Genomic DNA, 19,623 nt, shown 5'->3' with positions numbered 1-19,623 from the left:
GTTTCAGTGTCTTTGGCATTTCTGTACACTAATGCACATTTTGTATGGTAGTCTGAAAGGCAACCACTTTCAGAAAATGCATGCAGTGAATGGTGAAATGTAAATTACTGTATGTAATCAACATGCATCTTTGCGTTTAGACTAACCCCAGCAAATAGCAGATAATGGTGCCTTTTGTGAAAGCTCTTTTCAATGTACAGTCCATGTACAAGCTGCCTCTATTGTTACAATCAATTAGTAGCATAAATATTTTTCCAGCCGTGTTTAAATACAAAAAAAATCTACATTCTCTTCCAAAAAGTATTTCCACAATGGGTACTTTTTCCACAAATAAGCAAAATACGTACACCACAAAGAAACTCTTACACCATACTAAATGACAGAGAAGACAAGTGTGACTAAAAGAAAAACATATCGCAGATACTGGCGGTGTGCGGTGCAACTATTTCCAAGCATGTAGTGATGGTCTCCCTCTTTTCCGATGCCTGAGGTCCCCCTGTGGCTGGCCGTGCAGTAGATGAGTGGGGGCTGATAGGATGTGGCCCGCTTGTGAGGCCGGTTTGGGCTTGAGCCGTTGGTAGGTCTTTGACCATTAAAAAGGAGACGATGTCCAGCGGAATCTTGTCCCATGTAGAACAGCTCGTATTCGGTGTGAGGCAGACGGATGCCGAGGGCCGCACAGCCTGAGGTCGGAGTCACGTCTTGCTGGACCCCTAGCTTCCAGGAGCCATGTTTGCCGCACTCATCGCCACTGAAGATATTCAGAAGTGAGGTAGTGGCCACGTCCATTGGAGTGACTTTCATCTGGGTCACTGTGTCGAGGTAGAAATGATTATTAAGCTAAAAACTAAGGATAATTCTAATATTGCTTTTATTCAACAACAGATCTTATAGTGGTCTAACCTCACCACCTCCGAAATAAAATGTACCTTTAATTTCAGCTGCCTTAGTAAAATCTGAGCAATGTGACATTTTCAGTTACATCATATTTAACACACTTTTAGAACAAGCTCAATTTTGCTAGCTTATAATTATTTTCATGCAAACTATTAATTTTATTAGCAGTACAATAATTAAAATAATAAAACTGTTTTTCTATAAAGTTGTATAATACTGGAGGGCACATAGGAAAGGATCTAAGACTATTTATCCATACAAAATCTCTCTAGGTCCATTAAATCCCACAGCTTTTCTATCAGGGGACTAGGAAGTAAATCTTCATTGTGAGTGTTCTTTAATTGTGTTGCTGGAAGATCCAACCCTTGCACAGTAAGCTTCCTGTATTAGCTGTATTCCTGTACTGGTGTTTGTTGCCAAAAAGCTCTACTTTGGTCTTATCTGATCCTAGAACATGGACTCAATGAAAGTTTTTAGTAACGCCACGCAAACTGTGGGCTCTTAAGTTTTTTTGGTCCTTAACAGCAGGGGCTCTCGCTTGGCAAACCTCCCAAACAACTTCTGTTTATGTAGGTAGCAGACTTAACTAATATCTGCAGTTTTTAGCTGGGATCCTTAGAGATGCTTTGTCCTGTTAAATCGTCCTCCTGAATTTGCACTTAGTACAAATGTACAAAGTTGTACATTTGAATGCAATAAGGCAGTACATTTAATCACATTGCATTTTTAAAAAACGATATTTTTCTATATAACATGATAATGGTTTTAAAAAAGTTATGAAGTAATGAATTAAAAGTGCAGAAGTGCAAAGCAATGCTATTTTACAGTCTCTCATGGTTTCTTTTTTTTTAAAATTATTTTCATGCATTTCCTCCCCTTTTTCTCCGTTTTAGCACGTCCAAGTGCCCGATTGCGTCATACTTCCTCTCCACCAATGCTGATCCCTGCTCTGAGGAGAACAAAGCTAACTCACGGCCCCTCTGACACGTGGGCAGCATGCCCTATGCATCTTATCACCTACACTTTGACGAGTGCAGTGCAGTGCAGTTCAGCACTGTGTACGAAGAGACACACCCTGACAGCACTCTTTTCTCATCTCTGTGCAGGCGCCATCAGTCAGCCATCAGAGGTCGTAATTGCATTAGTTATGACAGAGAGACCCTATCCGGCTTAATCTCACCCATATCTGAACAACAGGCCAATCGTTGTTCATGTGGCCGCTCAACCTAGAGCTGAGATTCGATACAATGTATTCAAGATCCAAGCTCTGGTTCCAGCATGTGTTTTTACCGCTGCGCCACCTGAGCGGCCCTCTCTCATGGTTTCTAATTTAGGATTAAGGGCACTCAGGTGGTGTAGTGAATTCTCAGTATTAAGAATCAAGGAATTAATTCACCTTCCTATAATTCACAAACCTCTGAACTTCACCTAATTTGATAAAAGCAGTTTTAAACCAAAATTTTAAAACATTAGCTGGGTTAATTCTAGAGTTAGAGGAAATAAATTTTATGTAGTGAAAGTACAAAGTAAAAAGCATTAAGGTAAGTAAATATTAAAGTTCAAATACTTTAAACATAATTTTAGTACAGTAACAAAGTACTTGTTTACCTGTGAAAGTGTACTCATTGCCTCCCATGACTGTAGTAGATGGAACCCCTGCACTGTAACGTCCTTTAGCAGAGATGCTAAAAGTGGGGCGTCTGCAGAGTGGGTCTGAGAAGTGGTAATAGTGCCCCTCCCAAATGTTACTGTCCTCGTGAAAGAAAAAATGGCGGGTGAGGAAGAGCACCCCAGGGCGGACCTCACAGCGTGTACTAACCCAGTTGCCATAGAAATGCAGGGGGTGGTAATTCTGGGATGGCAGGATTGGTGGATGTGGAAATTTTGACTCTAGGATGATCTGACACACGACACAGCTTTCATCATAGGTCTGAAAAAGTACAGAAGGTTTTTTAGATGTTAAGTAACCTAGGATTAAAAAATGATTTAAAACAATGACAATATTTTATTTCAAATGAGAAAAATCCCGATCATATAAATGCCTAAATGTGTGTAGACGCTTCGGCTGAGCTAATACATCACTAATACATTACTTTAACTGACAGGGCAGAGAAAGAAACCCTGTTGTCTTTCCCAGCCAATAAAGCCATTGTACTTTAGGTGTAGTTGACAGATAAAAAGACACGGCTTATAAGTTATTAGTGGTTATAAGTCAAGGCTCTGCAACACAAAGCTGCTCACAAGTAATGACAGCAATAAAACAATTATGAGAAACCAAGGCAATACCAAGTTTGGCAGTTTGAAAGGGTCTTTCATCACTTCTTTTAAGACTCAGCCAAAGGCAAGACTTAAAGAAAGTGGTCTTGGCTTCAGATACTTATTAAGTTTTATGATCACTTGCCTAGACACTAGTAGAAGATACAAACCCCATTTCCAGAAAAGTTGGGACACTTTATAAAAACTACAAACTGTTGGTAAATCGCTTGTACTTTTATTTAACTGTACATAGAAAACATTTTCAGTGTTTTTACTGACATACCAATTTTTCTTTTGTAAGTAACAAAACAATAGAATGTGATGCCTGCAACACACTAAAAAAGTTGGGACAGAAGCTAAATAAAACTAAGGTTATACAAACCCTTATTTCAAGAAAAGTTGGGATATTTTAGTAAAATGCAATAAAAAGACTAAGTGGGTAGCACTGTCGCCTCACAGCAAGAAGGTCCTGGGTTTGATCCCCAGGTGGGGCGGTCCGGGTCCTTTCTGTGTGGAGTTTGCATGTTCTCTCCGTGTCTGCGTGGGTTTCCTCTGGGTGCTAAGGTTTCCTCCCACATTCCAAAGACATGCAAGTGAAGTGAATTGGAGACACTAAATTGTCCTCGACTGTGTTCGATATAACCTTGTGAACTAATGAACCTTGTGTAATGAGTAACTACCGTTCCTGTCATAAATGTATCCAAAGTGTAAAACATGACGTTAAAATCCTAATAAACAAACAAACAAACAATAAAAAGAAGAATCTGTGATTTGTTAATTTTCTGGAATCTTTATTTAATGGACAGTAGAAAGTAGAAAAAAAAGACTTCCAATGTTTTCTAATGTTAACTTTTGTAAATATAAACACATTTAGAATTTGTTGCCTGCAACACATTCAAAAAAGTTAATACAGGGGTGTGTTTAGCACTGTGTTTCATCATCTGTCCTTTTAATAATACTTTTTATTTGTTTGGAACCTAAGGACACTAATTGTTGCAGTTGGATTTTTTCTCTATTCTTGCTTGATACGAGGTGGTCTGTGGTCACCTTTGTCTAATTCTCCTCTTTATGATGCTCCATGCATTTTCAATAGGAGACAGACCTGGACTGCACATCTCTGGCCTTCTCTTTGTCTAGTATGAATGTTTCGCTGTATTTACTGTAAATAATATAGGTTTAGATCATGTGTGAAAGGGTGCATCTTGGTAAAATAACAAGCCTGTAAGTTTAAAGGTTACTAGGTAACTACACAGATTTTGAATATTTGCCAAGGAGTGAAGACTGTGGGAAGTGGGAAGATTGTGAGAAGTCTGTTAACTCACATTGTATACAGAATTATACAGCTGGTACTTGACATATAATGCTGCATGTCTAGTTTTAGGTTGCATTTCATTTTAGACTGTGTTAAGTAACAGTGGTTTTGCGAAGTATACTCCAGAGCCCTTGTAGCTATACTGTATCTAGCACATTAAATACATGCTGGTTTCTCATGCAATGTCATCTAAGTGTTCAAAGGTCACACACTTTCAACAGTGGTTTCCGGTCTGGCCCTACACAGACAGTTTGTAGCAGACATTTACAAAATGATGAATAAAATGATCAGTGATTAAAAAAAACAACACTGGAAATCATTTCTTTCTACTAGAGAATTAACTAATCACAGATTCTTCTTTTTATTGCTTTTCACAAAATGTCCCAACTTTTACAGAAATGGGGATTGTAACACTGTTCTGGAAGGTGATGTGACCCAGTGGTAAACATACCTCTGTCCCAGGTTTTTTTTTAGAATGTTGCAGGCTTCAATTTCTAAATTGCTTTATATTTAACAAACACGCTGCATGTTTTCTTTGTTTACTTGTCTGTTAAATAAAGATTCAAGTGAATTAACAAATTACAGCTCTTCCCGCGGCCCTGATTAGGATAAGCGGCCTAGAAAGTGATTAAGTGAGTGAGAGCTTTCAGATTTACTGCATTTTTAGAAAGTGTTCCAACTTTTCTGGAAATGGGATTTGTTGGAAACCAACATTAAAATAATAAATCTTCATAAAGAGATTCTGTAGAAAAAACCCATGTGATTCCTAGTATCTAAACAAAAGATAATAAATGACCTAAACGAAATAAACAATAACTTCCACAGCTCCGTAGCAAAACTTAATTTCAGTTCGGCCATGCAAAAAATGTTCCAATTACTAACAAACATGTTTAGTAAGGTTAAGGTTAGGGCTCTGTGCAGGTCACTGGAATTCCTTAGCACTAAACTCATCAAACTGTCTTTATAGACCTTATTTTTTGCACAAGGGCACAGTCATGCTGCAACAAGAGAGGGCCTTCCCTAAACTGTTGCCACTAAGTTTCTTTAAACCAAGCTTTTCTTTTTGTTTTTAAAGACCCTGCTTTGTGCACAGGGGCACAATCATGCTGAAACAGAAAAGGACCTTTGTTTAACTGTTGGAGACATAATTTCCTTTACATAATTGATTTATTACACCTGTCAGCAATTGTTGTGGCCGAAACATTAATTTAATAATTAGTTATTAAATATTCTGTTTATTCTGTTTTAATAAAATTAAATGAAATATTCCCTTATTCTGTTTGTTTAGTCTAAACCTACCATTTACAGGAAAGGCTAACATGTGTACACTGAGAATATTTATTAGAAGCAAGAGCTTGAATTTTGATCAGTTGCTATTGCTTGACTGCCATGACTCAACATGTTCCCAATAAATTATTCAGTTTCAAACTAGAATTCATTAACTACATCTATGCTGCATGTTTTATACTGCCTTTTTGTACGCATCAGAATGAAGAACAGCCAGTGTGAGTATATGGTGGGAGAGCGCAGACATGAAAGACATTAATCCAGCTGAAAGCCTCCGATCCACCTCCTAAGTCTGGCTGCAGTTTTTGCTTAGCCTTGCCACAGTGCTTTAGGCACGCACCAGCTCAGAGCTGGAATTCAGAATGATGCCCTTTGCAGCTCTATTTCCCCATTCCCTTTGAAGTAGACAGGGGATAGAAGTGGATCAGGAGCCTGGGTATGCTCTGACACCAGCTGAAATCACACTAAAATGGCAGGGGAAATGCCGATATTTGTTCTGTATCAGTCTTGTTTGAAATAGTTGAGTGGCTGACGTCAGATCATGGTAAAGCTGCATGACTGGAGGAAAGAAGCTAGCCAGCGATTACATAGTGCACTCAGCGTGTACAACGTAACTACCTTAAGAATATACAGGAAGATAATACAACCTAGCTGACCTGAATGAATTATTGTATAATGTCAAATCTGATCTTATACATATAATATTACAGTCACCTACTTTAAAATACACTGCTGCACTTTATGAATTAAACATGCTTCTGTGTAACAGTTCATCCATCTTTTATCTTATGTGTGGATTTTCTATTGACTGCACACCCAATGGGACAGAATTCTACAGTGTAATGCCATGACTACCAACTTTGCTCCAGCTGCAAGAAGAATATTTATATAAAAAGGCTTTTGTATTATATGGTTTATAGTGCTCCCACTGCTTCTCAGTTGGATTTTTTTACTTACTTGGGATAGTGAGTCAGACATAAAAATGCCAGGATAAGTCAGTGCCTATGCCTAAGAGAGCTAGATCCCACTGCTGTTCTGTGATGTTGCTTATCAGCATCTCTGTGTTGTACGGTCTGCTTGGAATGCTGAAGTATGCTAATGTTGTGCAGTTAGCTGGGGCTAAAAAAGCTTTTAATTAACCTCAGTCAATAAAAGACTATGTGAAGCTACTTTTTTGGACACAAATTAAAAGTAATCCTTTTTGCTTGGACGAGCAAATACTCCACACAAATAAGCAACATATGTCTGATGAAAAGAAGGCAAAATGGCTTTTTCCCCCTACTATTTTTAATCAGCTGCAGAGTTTTCCATGTCACATAACATCTGAGGGTTAAACATGCTTTTTTCTTAAGCAAATGAACCTCTTTTTAAAAAATGCTGCTCATGCAGCATTATATGTCAAGTCCCAGCTGCTTAATTGTGTATTCAATGTGCCCTAACAGACTTCTAACAATCTTCCCACTTCCCACTGTCTCCATTCCTTGGCAAATACTCAAAATCTGTGTAGTTACCTAGAAACCTTTTTGTCGTAATGTCATGGCTTGTAGTCTTTTAAATTTTCAGGCTTGTTATTTTACCAAGATGCACCACGAATTTCTATGATGTGCTCAGCCGTCGCATTGAATAAAGTGTTATTAAATATCGCAGAAAGAACCTAGCTGTATTACCAAAAAAATTAACCTCACCAGGTTTAAAACACTGAATAAAGACATGGACATTTAAAAAAGAGCACTTCATTTAGTTTGGGGCTGGGCAAATCCATTTACCCCATGCCAAGCAGATTATGTAATCATTGTATTAAATTGGATTTGTCTACCCCTGCTGTTAGAAAGGCACCATTCATACATTTGTATGACTGATTCTAATTCTGACTTGCACAGTTCTTAAACCCAAACATGACTGCGGTTGACGGTTGTAGAGCCCAAGAAGCACATCACTTTCATGTTTTTTTCATAGTTTACCTAGTAACCACTAAATTAAGACTTTAAATAAGTTCTTTATATGTAGAGTTTATATCTGGACCAAGACCTTTAAATAGGATCTTTTTATGTAGAATTTAACTCTGGACCACAAGTTGAACTGCTTTGCTTTGCTCAGTGGACCTCTAACGGAGTAGTGCTTGATGTTGCAAAATATTAGATCCATATGTGCCTATCCGGGTAAATATGCATTTATAAAAGAGGTTTCACACTGCCGTGCCACCGCAGAACTGTGGTTCTTGAAATCACAGAAAAAAATTCTAATTATTAAACTTATTGAATAAAGTTAAAAAATGCTTCTTTTGGAACAGGTTTTTAATTGCTAAGATCTGGGTTTAAATCTCAGTGGTGCTATCGACCCGCTGGGCATCTACACAGACATGGCCAGTGATGGATTGGCGCCATGTCCAGGTATGCCAGCCTTGCACTTATTGTTTTCTGATAAATTCTGATAAAAATGTAATGAAGTGAAAATCCTTTGTAAGTGCATTATCCTGATCATGGTCACAGGGCTTGTATCAGCACAACAAGGCACTAGTCTATTGTAGGGCATCATTCTCTTACTCACTCACTTCAACATAAATCTTGGGTCAACTTACATTAGTTCATTAGAGAGGTTAGGATGAATTGGAATGGATAAAATAGGAATAACATACCCCACTCCACAAAGTAATTGGAGACAGGTTTTGAACCCAGGACACTGGAGCTATGTATCATTAAAACTACCTACTGCACAAAGATGCCACCCTAAGAATGATTAGAATCTTTTTAATATATAATAATCATTTTTACTGTGCAATTAACAATACAAATAAAGGAAATATGTGCCATCCTCTTAGAATTTTTAAGCAGCCCTAATCATTCTTCAGTGTGAACCACGCTTCAAGGTGTGTTCTCTGTGGTCAGGATTTCAATTTCAGAAAATACAGTGTATTCACAAGAGATCTTGTCTATCTGTGAATTTGCTGCTAAGAGGCACTGACCTTGACATTCTGTAGTGGGGGCTGGTAGCCTAAGGGGCTGTGGATTCTCCTCTGAGCACGCTCTGTGTGCACGTCCCCCACAAACAACTCCTCTGCTTGTCTGCCGGGCTCACTGTGTTGAATGTGTCTCTCCATGCGGAGCAACGTCAGTTCTTGCATGCTGAAGTCTAAGCTGTGGGTGCAGTCATGACCAGAGCTCTCTTCCCACAGCTCATAGGTGAGTCCCAGCTGCAGGTGCTTTGTTAGACCACAAGTCTTTTCCAGTTTTACCTGGAGCTCCTTAGTCACAGCTGGGCTGTGGGTCACCAGCAGCACACGGCTCAGTTTGTAGTCTGCCTCTGTGCCTCCACGAACAAGCCAGGATGCCTGACGGAGGTGCAGGCTGCCTTCGATCAGTAGAGTGTAGCTGGGCTTTGTGCAGTGGTTGTCATCATAATAGAACTGAAGTGCATGGAAGGTGTGGTTTGAATAGAAGTGGTAGGATCGGGTGAGGAATTCAGGCCCAGGTCTCACCTCACAGCTTTAAAGGAGATAAAAAAAAATATTTTCAAGTATTTACCAATTATGTAGTTAATAAGCACATTTTTAATGTTTATTAAAAACCAGCATTTCAGAATTGTGCTTATGCATTACCAAAAAAAGGTTTTATTCAGCATTGGCAACCTTAGTTACAACTTATAAACTACATTTCTGGACAAGTTGGGACATTTAGCGAAATACAATAAAAACAAGAATCTGTGGTTACATAATTCTCCTGAAACATTATTTAACTGACAAACGTACAAAGAAAAGATTTCCAATGCTTTTTCACTGACCAACTTAATTGTAAATATAAACAAATGTAGAATTTGATGCCTGTGACATACTCAAATAAGTTGGAACAGAGGCATGTTTACATGTTACAGCATCTTTTCTAATAATCTATTTCTATTAATTATACTTAATCATTTTTCCTTTGTGTAACTTTTCGTTCATGAGGTTTAATTTTCAGCCTATAAATGGCCAACAGAAATTATGAAGTGATAAAATAAACATAATGGGTTAAATACACTAAGTCTTTATGCAGGGCCATTATGCTACTGACAGCACAAAGCAAGCATAAAGCAGGACTGCCAAAGATTGATAGATTTATTTATTAATAATATCATATTTATGTGAAGTGAGTTTCCAATATTTATAGTATGTATTTATTTATTTATTTCCGTCAAACTGAATTCTGAAGTCCACCAGCAAACTACCTTAAATATTTAATAATTTAGACCTGAATAATTTTAAAGATTGCTGTTTTGTCAGCCATAGCGTGGCATGCTTAAGCAGTAAATAATTTAATATAAACAGCTTGTCTTGGGTACCTAATAAAAACAGACATTTTTGTATTAAACTTGATACTTGATTTGAATAGCAGATTAAAGAAACAAATATCATGATCATTTCTGATATTTGTTTATTCAAATGAACTCACGGAATTTCACGGTAAAATATTGTGAATACCACACATTATCAGACAGTGACATGAAACTGCTTATGAATTGTAATAGGTAAGTTCATTTGAATAAACAAATATCAGAAATGATCATGATATTTGTTTCTTTAATCTGCTATTCAAATGTTAGCCTTCTATTTGAATAAAGACACAAATAATTTAAATATATGGCCTCCGCTTTGTGTAATATAGGGTTCTTTCTTCTGGTATGGTGCCTTGCCCGAGTGCATCAGAGAAACAGAAAGCTTTAATGCCAGGAGATTTCCTGTCAGGGTCTCCCATGGCAGAAAGATCTTAGCAAAGAAACCAGACTAAACTTGGCACCTTTACAGTGCAGCTGCTATACAAAACGGCATCAGAGGTTAATGATTAGAAAGATGACAACAGCAATGACAATGTGGAAGAAGGCAATGGTAAACCACTTTTGGACTCTACTCAGAAAGCCAAATATAGAGGAACAGAGTGACTGTCGGTAGTGCCAAAAGATGAGAGGTTGGAAGCAAAAGTACATCTTGCATGCATAACAGGGCTAAGTCAAAGCCTTCTGGACGTCTGGTTGCTGAGAGTGAGAAAAGACAATTTAAAGCTGCAAAAATAAAATCTCAATCAAAATTTGCAATGTTCAAAGAATGAATCATGTCAAGCTAGAAGTTGTGAAGATGCCTAATGGCTGTGGTGCCTCCTAGTTATTTCTATTCTCTGCACAACTGACATCTTATTAATGATTTTGTTCATATTACATTTTAACTACATCTTCTGTGTTTACCCTGAGGTGGTTCTGATGTGAACCTTTTTTACCCCCCCCCTTAAGGCTAAACCCTGCAGGTTTTAGGTTGCCATGTCAACAATGCTGGACAATACTAGATATGATGGGAATCTGCTGTGTCTGCACTCACAGCATCCAGAACTCATCAAATGACTTTATTCTTTATTCTACCACAAACTGAACTGAAAGTTGATGAACTCAAATTAAATTCTCTATGCGTTTCACTTGTTATAATCTTTGCTAGAAATAATTGTAATTTTTTATGGCTGGTTTATTAATCTAACTTTTCTTTAGGACTATTTATCCTCTAAGCCACCCAAAAAGGATGGTCCCCTGTTGAGTCTTGTTTTTCTTAAGGCTTTTCTTTGTAATATTTGGAAAGCCACCATTGCCCTCTGCTTCCTTTACAAGAGGTTTTGGTCCTGGATTCTGTAAAGTTGCATTGACACAAAGTCTATTTAAAAAAAAAGCACTATACAAATACATTTGACTTGACTTGACTAGATTGAAATGTATTTTCTACACATCAATATCCTTTAGATCAGTAAACTTAAATGGACAGGATTAGAATGCTTTCAATCATGTCAACAATTAGTTGTATTTCTTGTATTCTTGTCTTCATACTGCTGTAACAAGTTAATTTCCCTAAGGGGATCAATAAAGTCTTATCTTATCTTATCTTATCTTATCTTATCTTATCTTATCTTATCTTATCAGGAGAACACACTATCTACTACACAAGAATGTCAACAAAACCATTATTTGATTCAATGCTGTGAGTAATCAAGTGACAAGTGTCTATCCAATTTCATGTGCAACCATTCAACATTAAAGTCATCCAGATTTATGGCCCAACTGCAGGTGCTAGCAAAGAAGAAATAAAAAACATTTATGATTAGGTTTAAACTAAAATTAACAAGACATGCAAACAACATGCAAACAAGATGTCCTACTGGCTATGAGAGACCAAAGTCTGAAATTGAAAGAAAGAAAATACAACACAGAAGTGGAAACATGAATGAAGCCTGAAAAGAAATATTTAACTTTTGCAAGTACATCACAGAAACAACAAATCTACATTCTGTGCACCCAGAGACTCAATTTTAATGAGTCAATTTTAAAAACTCAATTTTAATGGCAAAGCTGATTAAGGAACAGATCATGAACTTCTAATGTGCAGGCTCCAAGTGAAGTTGAGAAAAATAATCACACCATCAGGCTTCCAAAATATCTAGAGAACGTACCACCTGTTATCAAGAAAAACATTAGAAATCAACTTCAGATTCTAGACATAATTGACACAGAACCAGGAGAGATATGGATAGAACTCAAAAAGGTCAACAAAGAAGAATCAGCTCTAAGTCTTTAGATCACTAGCAAAGAAGAAACCCACAGGGATCAATTCCATCGCAACAGAAATATTTCATGATTCTGAAGAAGATTCCATAATAGTGCAGAAATAATATGCCAACAAATATGGAAAACCACTCAATGGCCAGCAAATTGGAAGCTGTGGGTTTATATCCCACACCAAAGAAAGAAGACAAGAAGGACTTTGCAAACTATTGTACAGGTTCCCTCATATCAAACACCAGTAAATTTATGTTAAAGATTATTCAACGCAGACTAGAGCTTGACATTTAAAGAGAACTAAGATTAAAGGCAGGATTTAGAAAAGGCAGAGGAACAAAATATATCATTGCAAGTGTATACCGGATTATAGAAGAAGCAGAGGAAGAAGGAAGTCAACATGTGCTACATTTATGACAGCAAAGCTTTTGACCCTGTTGACCACACAAAATTATGGATCGTCCTCAGGAAAATGGGATTATCCAAGTATTATTTATCATTCTGATAAAGAATCTCTACACTGATCAACAAGCCAAAAGCATGACAGAAATGGATCCACAGCTCTGGATCCACATTGCAAAAAAATGTTAAACAAAGCTGCATTTAGTCACAGATTCCTGTTCAACCTGTACTCTGAACATATAATGAGAAAAGTAGAACTGGAGAAAGATGATTAAGAATTGAAGATTGGTGGAAGAAACATCAATAACATTTACTATGTGAATGACAACATAGAAAATCAGGAAGACCCAAAGGCCCTTATAAGAAAATTAAAAAGATGGGACTTCAGCTCAACATGAAGAAGTCGAAATCATGACAAGAGCAAAAAACACTAACTTTACCACTGAAGGAGCAAATGTCATCTTGTCAAAAAGGTGATTAGTTTTTGTCTACTTGGATCAATTATTGAAGTCAAAAGCAGTCAGCAAATACGACAGACTTGCACTTAGCAGAAGAAGAATGAAGAAACTGGAAAAGATCTACAAATTTAACAATTTGTCACTCCAAACAAAGTTTGGAATTGTTCTTGTGGTTTTGTGGTTCTTTATGAATGTGAAAGCTGGACAATAAAACAATGTTCTGAATGTTTAATAACATCATGCACTATAGATGGAAGAAAAATCCATCTCTCATAAATCCTCAACTGTTTGCAAAAGACTGAGAATTTTGTTTAAGCTCCTTTTATACCCCAACTAGAGGGGCATCCATCTGCTATAATAATAGGTGTGATTATTCCAAAAACGTCCCAGTCTTACATTGCCTCTGTTTCAATCTTTCTAGAATGTTTTGCAGACATGCTAATTAAAATTACCATATATTTACATAAATTAGTGAATAAGCTAATAAGATAAAACATTAAATGTATCATCTTTGTGCTATTTTCAATTAAATACATGTGAAAAACAAAAAATAATTTGTATTTAGCCAACATCAACAAAGCCACTGACTAGTCAGGTCTCAAAGGTGACATGGGTTTTTATCGACTATCTGATTTTTGATAATACTTCGCAACTGTGTTGTTAATGAGGAACTAGCACTAAGATTTGTTTAGCGTTTTTACCCCATACATGGTTGTGTAAGAAACTGTTACTTTTATTTATGCATTTTCTCCTGTTTTCTTCCAATACAGCATCGCCAATTAGTCTTCCGCTGCCTGGGACCCCAATCGCATCCAAGGAGTGTATATTTGCCTGACACACACTCCCTCGGACGTGTGCGCAGTCCACCGACCCCTTCTTATTCGCTCATACTTTAGTGGATTTGCAGCATGAGGCCAGTCCCACGCACAGAGAGTTATGTGCTGATCTCTGCGTTTCTCCACTTCTGTACAGGTGCATCTGGTTACTAACCAGTGCCCTTTCACAGTGTCGAAGACCCCACCCCTATTTAAACTTTGACAGTTCAGAATCCCAGCACTGGTGTGCTAGTGGAATATCCCACTGTGCAACTTGGGCACCTGATAACTGGTACTATTAACTGGCACTTAAATACCTAAAACTTGCTAGTAATACTTTGATTTATAGCGAAGAGAGTTTGAAGTGTTTTGTTAGTTTATTCCCACTGTAGGGAAATTCTTACACAATTATTAATGGTAATACCTCATACAATACAGATGACACTTTGTAAAAACACGTTGGCAAGATGTGAAATGAAAGGGATCTTAAAAAGAAAAAAAAAATCAACCAAAACATAATAAATTTAATGGATTCTACCTTTTAGACACCCAGTGACCCTCAATCTCAGGAGGCATGTGCACGCTGATCCTGCCTTCGTCTCGTAGATGTTTGAGCATGTAGTGGCACTGATTGTGTTTGGAGTACCTTCCATGGCCCTTGTCCATCTGTAATGAGGTGGACCTCTCGCACCAACCTGTAGTCATGGGGCAAAGTGGGGTTGCAAAGCCTCAGGAAATATTTGTAACTACATACACAGTTTACATTGAAAAACCTTGTATTAAACCACTTTGCTCTTGTTTCAGGGGCAGCAATATTTTTGGATATGTTGTTATTAAATATTCAGGTAAGGTACATATAAGAAGATTTTAGAAAGGATTTTGATAATCAGTTTTCTAACATTTCCTAATATGAGGCACATCACAAATGTGTCTAAACTACATGCAAATCTTCACACTGACAGAAAATAAGGTCATGTTATGGTCCCAAAGATACAAACAATCAGTTTTTAATGTATGCTATACAGTATATTTTAGGCAGGGGAGCGGTATGGAGGAACGTTTTAATGATTCTAAATAAAATTGAATATTTTATTTAAAACTGACCTTTTGTTTTTAATTTTTTGTTTCTTGTTTGCCAAAATGTACACATTAACAGACCCTCTGTATCTACACCCGCTCCCCCCGATTTATATAAACTGGTTTGGACTGCACTCAAACCAGGCGAGAACGATACTTGCTAGTAAATTGTGAGTAAGGCGTGCAGAATCATGTCTCATTTTAAAGAAAAATCTTGTCAAATGTGACAGGAGATAAAAAAGAAAGGGAAGACACCTTAAGCCCTTTTCCATTAGTCTTATATCAAAAACTGAATTTCACTGTATGCACAATGTTGCATTCTTGTCTGCACAGTGTTATATTTTCAAAGTTGGCATAGTCTGAGTTGGTGGGGCCCAATGTGAAACCCAAAATCCCTGACAGCTCTTTCAAAAAATATAATAAAGATATATCCTTGAGGATAGCACCCAAGTTACAAGCAAACCCCAAAATTATAAATTATTTTGTATAAGCTAATCAGAAGAACTTTGCAGGATTAAAAAATTAGATACCTGCTTCACAATCTGTACAAAGAAACTTCCAAAAATGTAAATTGAAGTTTAAATCTAATGTTTGAATTGGAACTAGGCATCATCATGGTGTACCAGTATGAAACTATTATAACCACAGAGTACAAGAAAGAGTGTGTTCACTATAAAGTGCACCTGGTACCATTATGTATCCCCCACTATAATTACAAGATAGCAGCAGACACTGTGGGTTAAAACACACTGTGGTTTCCTTTAAACATAAATAATTAAAATTGTAGCAAATACGGTGAAAGTTGGATCATCAGACCATATTACTCTCAGGGGTCAGGTTTTGTGCTCCTTACACCAAGATATTGACTTAACTGATCAACTTTTGATACATAAAATGATTTCCAAACAGCAGTCCTTCCATTAAAATCAGCTTTGCTAAATCTAGCACATACATAAAAAAAAAATTCCCATTAACTACATAAAACTTAATTACCAAATATTTAATAAATAATTATTAAATAAACTGCACCATACACTGTTAGATATTTATTAACTACAAACTACTTTGACCAAACTCTGCTTTACATTATCCCCTTAATTGTATAGCTGAAATACACTTTATTTAGTTGAGGTTAAAAATTTACATTTACTTGTAACATATGTCATGGCAGCCTTGGTATTTCAATAATTTTTGCAAGCTTGTTTTTCACTGACTGAATGTCCAAATTTGGGTTTTTTTACAATTTATTGAAGGTTTTCTAAAAATATGCTCGACCAAAAATATCCATACATTAAATTACATTAATAATTTGCTGGCATAGAAAGTATAATGCGTAATGTAATTTACCTGTATGCTGTGTTATTTACCTTTAAGTGATAATGATTCTCTACAGCTGGTGACTTCTCTATGCCTGTATAAATGGACCTACTTTAATTAGAATGTTACTTAAAGCTATTTCTAAGCAAATTTAGATTCCAAGATCATCTGTACAAACAACACTATGTATGTATAAATGACACTAAGTACTGGTCATAAATTGAACTAATGCACTGTATCAAGTCAGAATATTGAAGCACAAAGTGTATTTTAAAATTCTTTAGCACAACCTCCAACCACCAAAATGATAAAAAACACTATCAATACTATTTTTGGAATACCTTAATCCTGCTTTTGCAGAGGCCTGATCTTAACCTTTTCCAGAATAAGTTTTCTGTAAAGCTGCAATCAGAAATATTAACCTCCCAAAGAAAATGAGGATTTATAACTACAGAGATAGATTTTTCCTTGAAAAAAAGTCTTTATCAGTGGCAAATGAACAAAGAACATGAATAATGTAGTATTTTAGTGATGCAGAATATTGTGTTAGTACTGCCATGTCATAAATATTCAACCTTTACGTAATACTCCTGATATTAAAACATACTGCTAGTCTGCATGGCGTTAAGTTGGGTTACAACATGATTAAACCTTTGGGAACTCAATAATGGCCCTTAATGTGTTTAGCTGTGATGTGTTATATAAACACCACAATGGAGATGTGTTTAAGGTGTGTTGCAACCATGGTGAAAACTAAAGAACTGTCACACAAGCTAAGAGAGGAGATCATTTCATTGCACCACAAAAGGCAATTGGTTTAAGTTTACTATAGGTTGACTAAATCCCATAGAAATGTTGGTGGGATTTAAAGAAAGCAAATTCAGCTTAACGCGATCAATAAACTGCAACCTTTTGCATGAGAAGAATGGGTGATGATTCCACAAGAGAGGTGTCAGAGGCTTGTTAGCACTTATGGAAATCACTTATAAGAGGATATCAAGTCAAAAAGATGTTCCAAAAAGAAACTGAGGCTGGGGGCTGAATAATATTACACATGTACATTCATTAAGAATACTAAATGTTTTTGATTAAAGCTATGTCAACAAATGTTATTAAAATTACTTGTATAATAATAAATATTCCTTCTCTATTTAGTGAGTCAATGTTTAGATAATATAATGCAATATATTTTCATTAAATGCATTACTATAATACCATGTAAGGTGATGAGGGTTAAAATTGTTTAATTGAAACTGTACAAAATGTCAAGTACATGCCAGAAACAACTTTTGCTAATTCTGCCAAGTGGTCAGTTACAATAGGCCCAATAATAAACTCTCATTCGTGCAATTTTAGGACAAAAAATTACGTGTTCTAACAAACAGCTGCAAAAATGATTAAAACACATACATGTCTCACAAATCTATGTCGACATTTAAATTAAAGGCTGCTTATTAATGGAGTTTAAAAATCAAATTACCAGATCTAATTTCCGTATGGTTGTATAATTGAGGTACAGATTACAGGGTACAGACTTGACAGCATGTTGGATTTTAAAGCAGCTACAATCGCTTATAGAGTTCAGTCTAATGAGGGCGAATGAAAGTGAATTAGTTTCAGCTAATTAGAGTTTAATGACACAGGCTCGGCTCTTAAATACGAGTCCTGTATAGGAGAGCTGTATCACCGCATTAAAGATATAGGCTTTAAAGCATACTCACCAGCACACAGAAGGAAAATGATGGTAGAGCTCGTTGTACATAAAGAAAAAAACATCCTTCCAACTTCCATAGTGAAAAAAATCTAACTAACAAACACGCTTTCAAAGTTTCGATTAAAGTATTGTAACGGTTTGCAACCTTGCGACCTTCTCACCGAGCTGGTGTACAACAGGAGTGAAGCAGTTACTCACTTGACAGATTTTCCCCGCTTAAATGTTTTAATTCACATAATGACCTTAAATTACGTTCTGTATCCACACACGGGACAATGACCTATCTGTGTTCCGCTCATACATCCCAAACTGTGGTCTGGTGCTGGAAAAACAGACTCCTGAGCTGAGCTGCTGCTGCTCCTGTTAGAACTGCGAGAATGAGACCGACTCTAACACAGACTATTTAAACCGCACGCGCTTCTCTCTCTAGTATCCAGGAGCGCGCGCTTAGCTCTCAGGGTTGCCAGGTTGTAAACGGGTTCAGCAGAGACCTTTTTTTGTTCTCACTTTCTGGAAGCTCATAAAATGTTTGACAATGTATTGTTTATTTGAATTCTCTTGGTTCTTAAAACAAGGAAAAATGCAACAGTTAACGGATCAGCACAATTAAATGTTTTATTGCCGCTACTTTCTGAGCATTCACAGCACATGCTGGGAAGTAGCTGGACATAACGTGGTAATTATGTGATCAGTTCGATGAAATGAACTCCACAAGAATCCCATCATTACTACACTGAACTCTGGCTTGATTTTATGAGTTGGGTTCGTGTCTTTAAACAGTGAATAAATCACACATTTAGATAAGTTGTTTCGTAAAATGATTCGTACGAAAGAATGGGTAGCCTTTATACATTATAAGGCCACTTAAAGGTATCAGACGCGTGGGATGTAACTCTGGAACAAAACAGCTACTGGAGGTTGTGAAGTTGTTTGATGTTTTACTTTTAGTTGAAGCTAACAATAAAAAAACAAAAACAGTGATATACCCTTAAGAGTAAATTTGCTGTTTGATTTTTTGGCAAAGCCAAGGCATTATTTAAACAAAATTACCATGCCTCCCACCTAAACATACAGGGGTTGGACAAAATAACTGAAACACCTGGTTTTAGACCACAATAATTTATTAGTATGGTGTAGGGCCTCCTTTTGCGGCCAATACAGCGTCAATTCGTCTTGGAAATGACATATACAAGTCCTGCACAGTGGTCAGAGGGATTTTAAGCCATTCTTCTTGCAGGATAGTGGCCAGGTCACTACGTGATGCTGGTGGAGGAAAACGTTTCCTGACTCGCTTCTCCAAAACACCCCAAAGTGGCTCAATAATATTTAGATCTGGTGACTGTGCAGAGATGTTCAACTTCACTTTCATGTTCATCAAACCAATCTTTCACCAGTCTTGCTGTGTGTATTGGTGCATTGTCATCCTGATACACGGCACCGCCATTGGATGCACATGGTCCTCCAGAATGGTTCGGTAGTCCTTGGCAGTGACGCGCCCATCTAGCACAAGTATTGGGCCAAGGGAAT

General features: G+C 36.9%; 1 protein-coding gene across 1 annotated transcript; it reads right to left on the bottom strand.

Moving 5' to 3' along the window:
* Window positions 1–372: 372 nt before the first annotated feature.
* Window positions 373–18,158, bottom strand: LOC134310668 (protein APCDD1-like). The gene is made up of 5 exons (XM_062992296.1): window positions 18,104–18,158; window positions 14,527–14,683; window positions 8,715–9,234; window positions 2,506–2,827; window positions 373–812 (listed from the first exon to the last, which is right to left on the bottom strand). Exons 1-5 carry the CDS (start codon window positions 18,156–18,158, stop codon window positions 373–375), a joined length of 1,494 nt encoding a protein of 497 aa, XP_062848366.1.
* Window positions 18,159–19,623: the final 1,465 nt, after the last annotated feature.

Source organism: Trichomycterus rosablanca, chromosome 3 (assembly GCF_030014385.1).
Source record: "Trichomycterus rosablanca isolate fTriRos1 chromosome 3, fTriRos1.hap1, whole genome shotgun sequence".
Classification (NCBI taxonomy): domain Eukaryota; kingdom Metazoa; phylum Chordata; class Actinopteri; order Siluriformes; family Trichomycteridae; genus Trichomycterus; species Trichomycterus rosablanca.
Note: the sequence above shows the minus strand (reverse complement) of the source record. Positions and strands in the feature narration are given on the sequence as shown.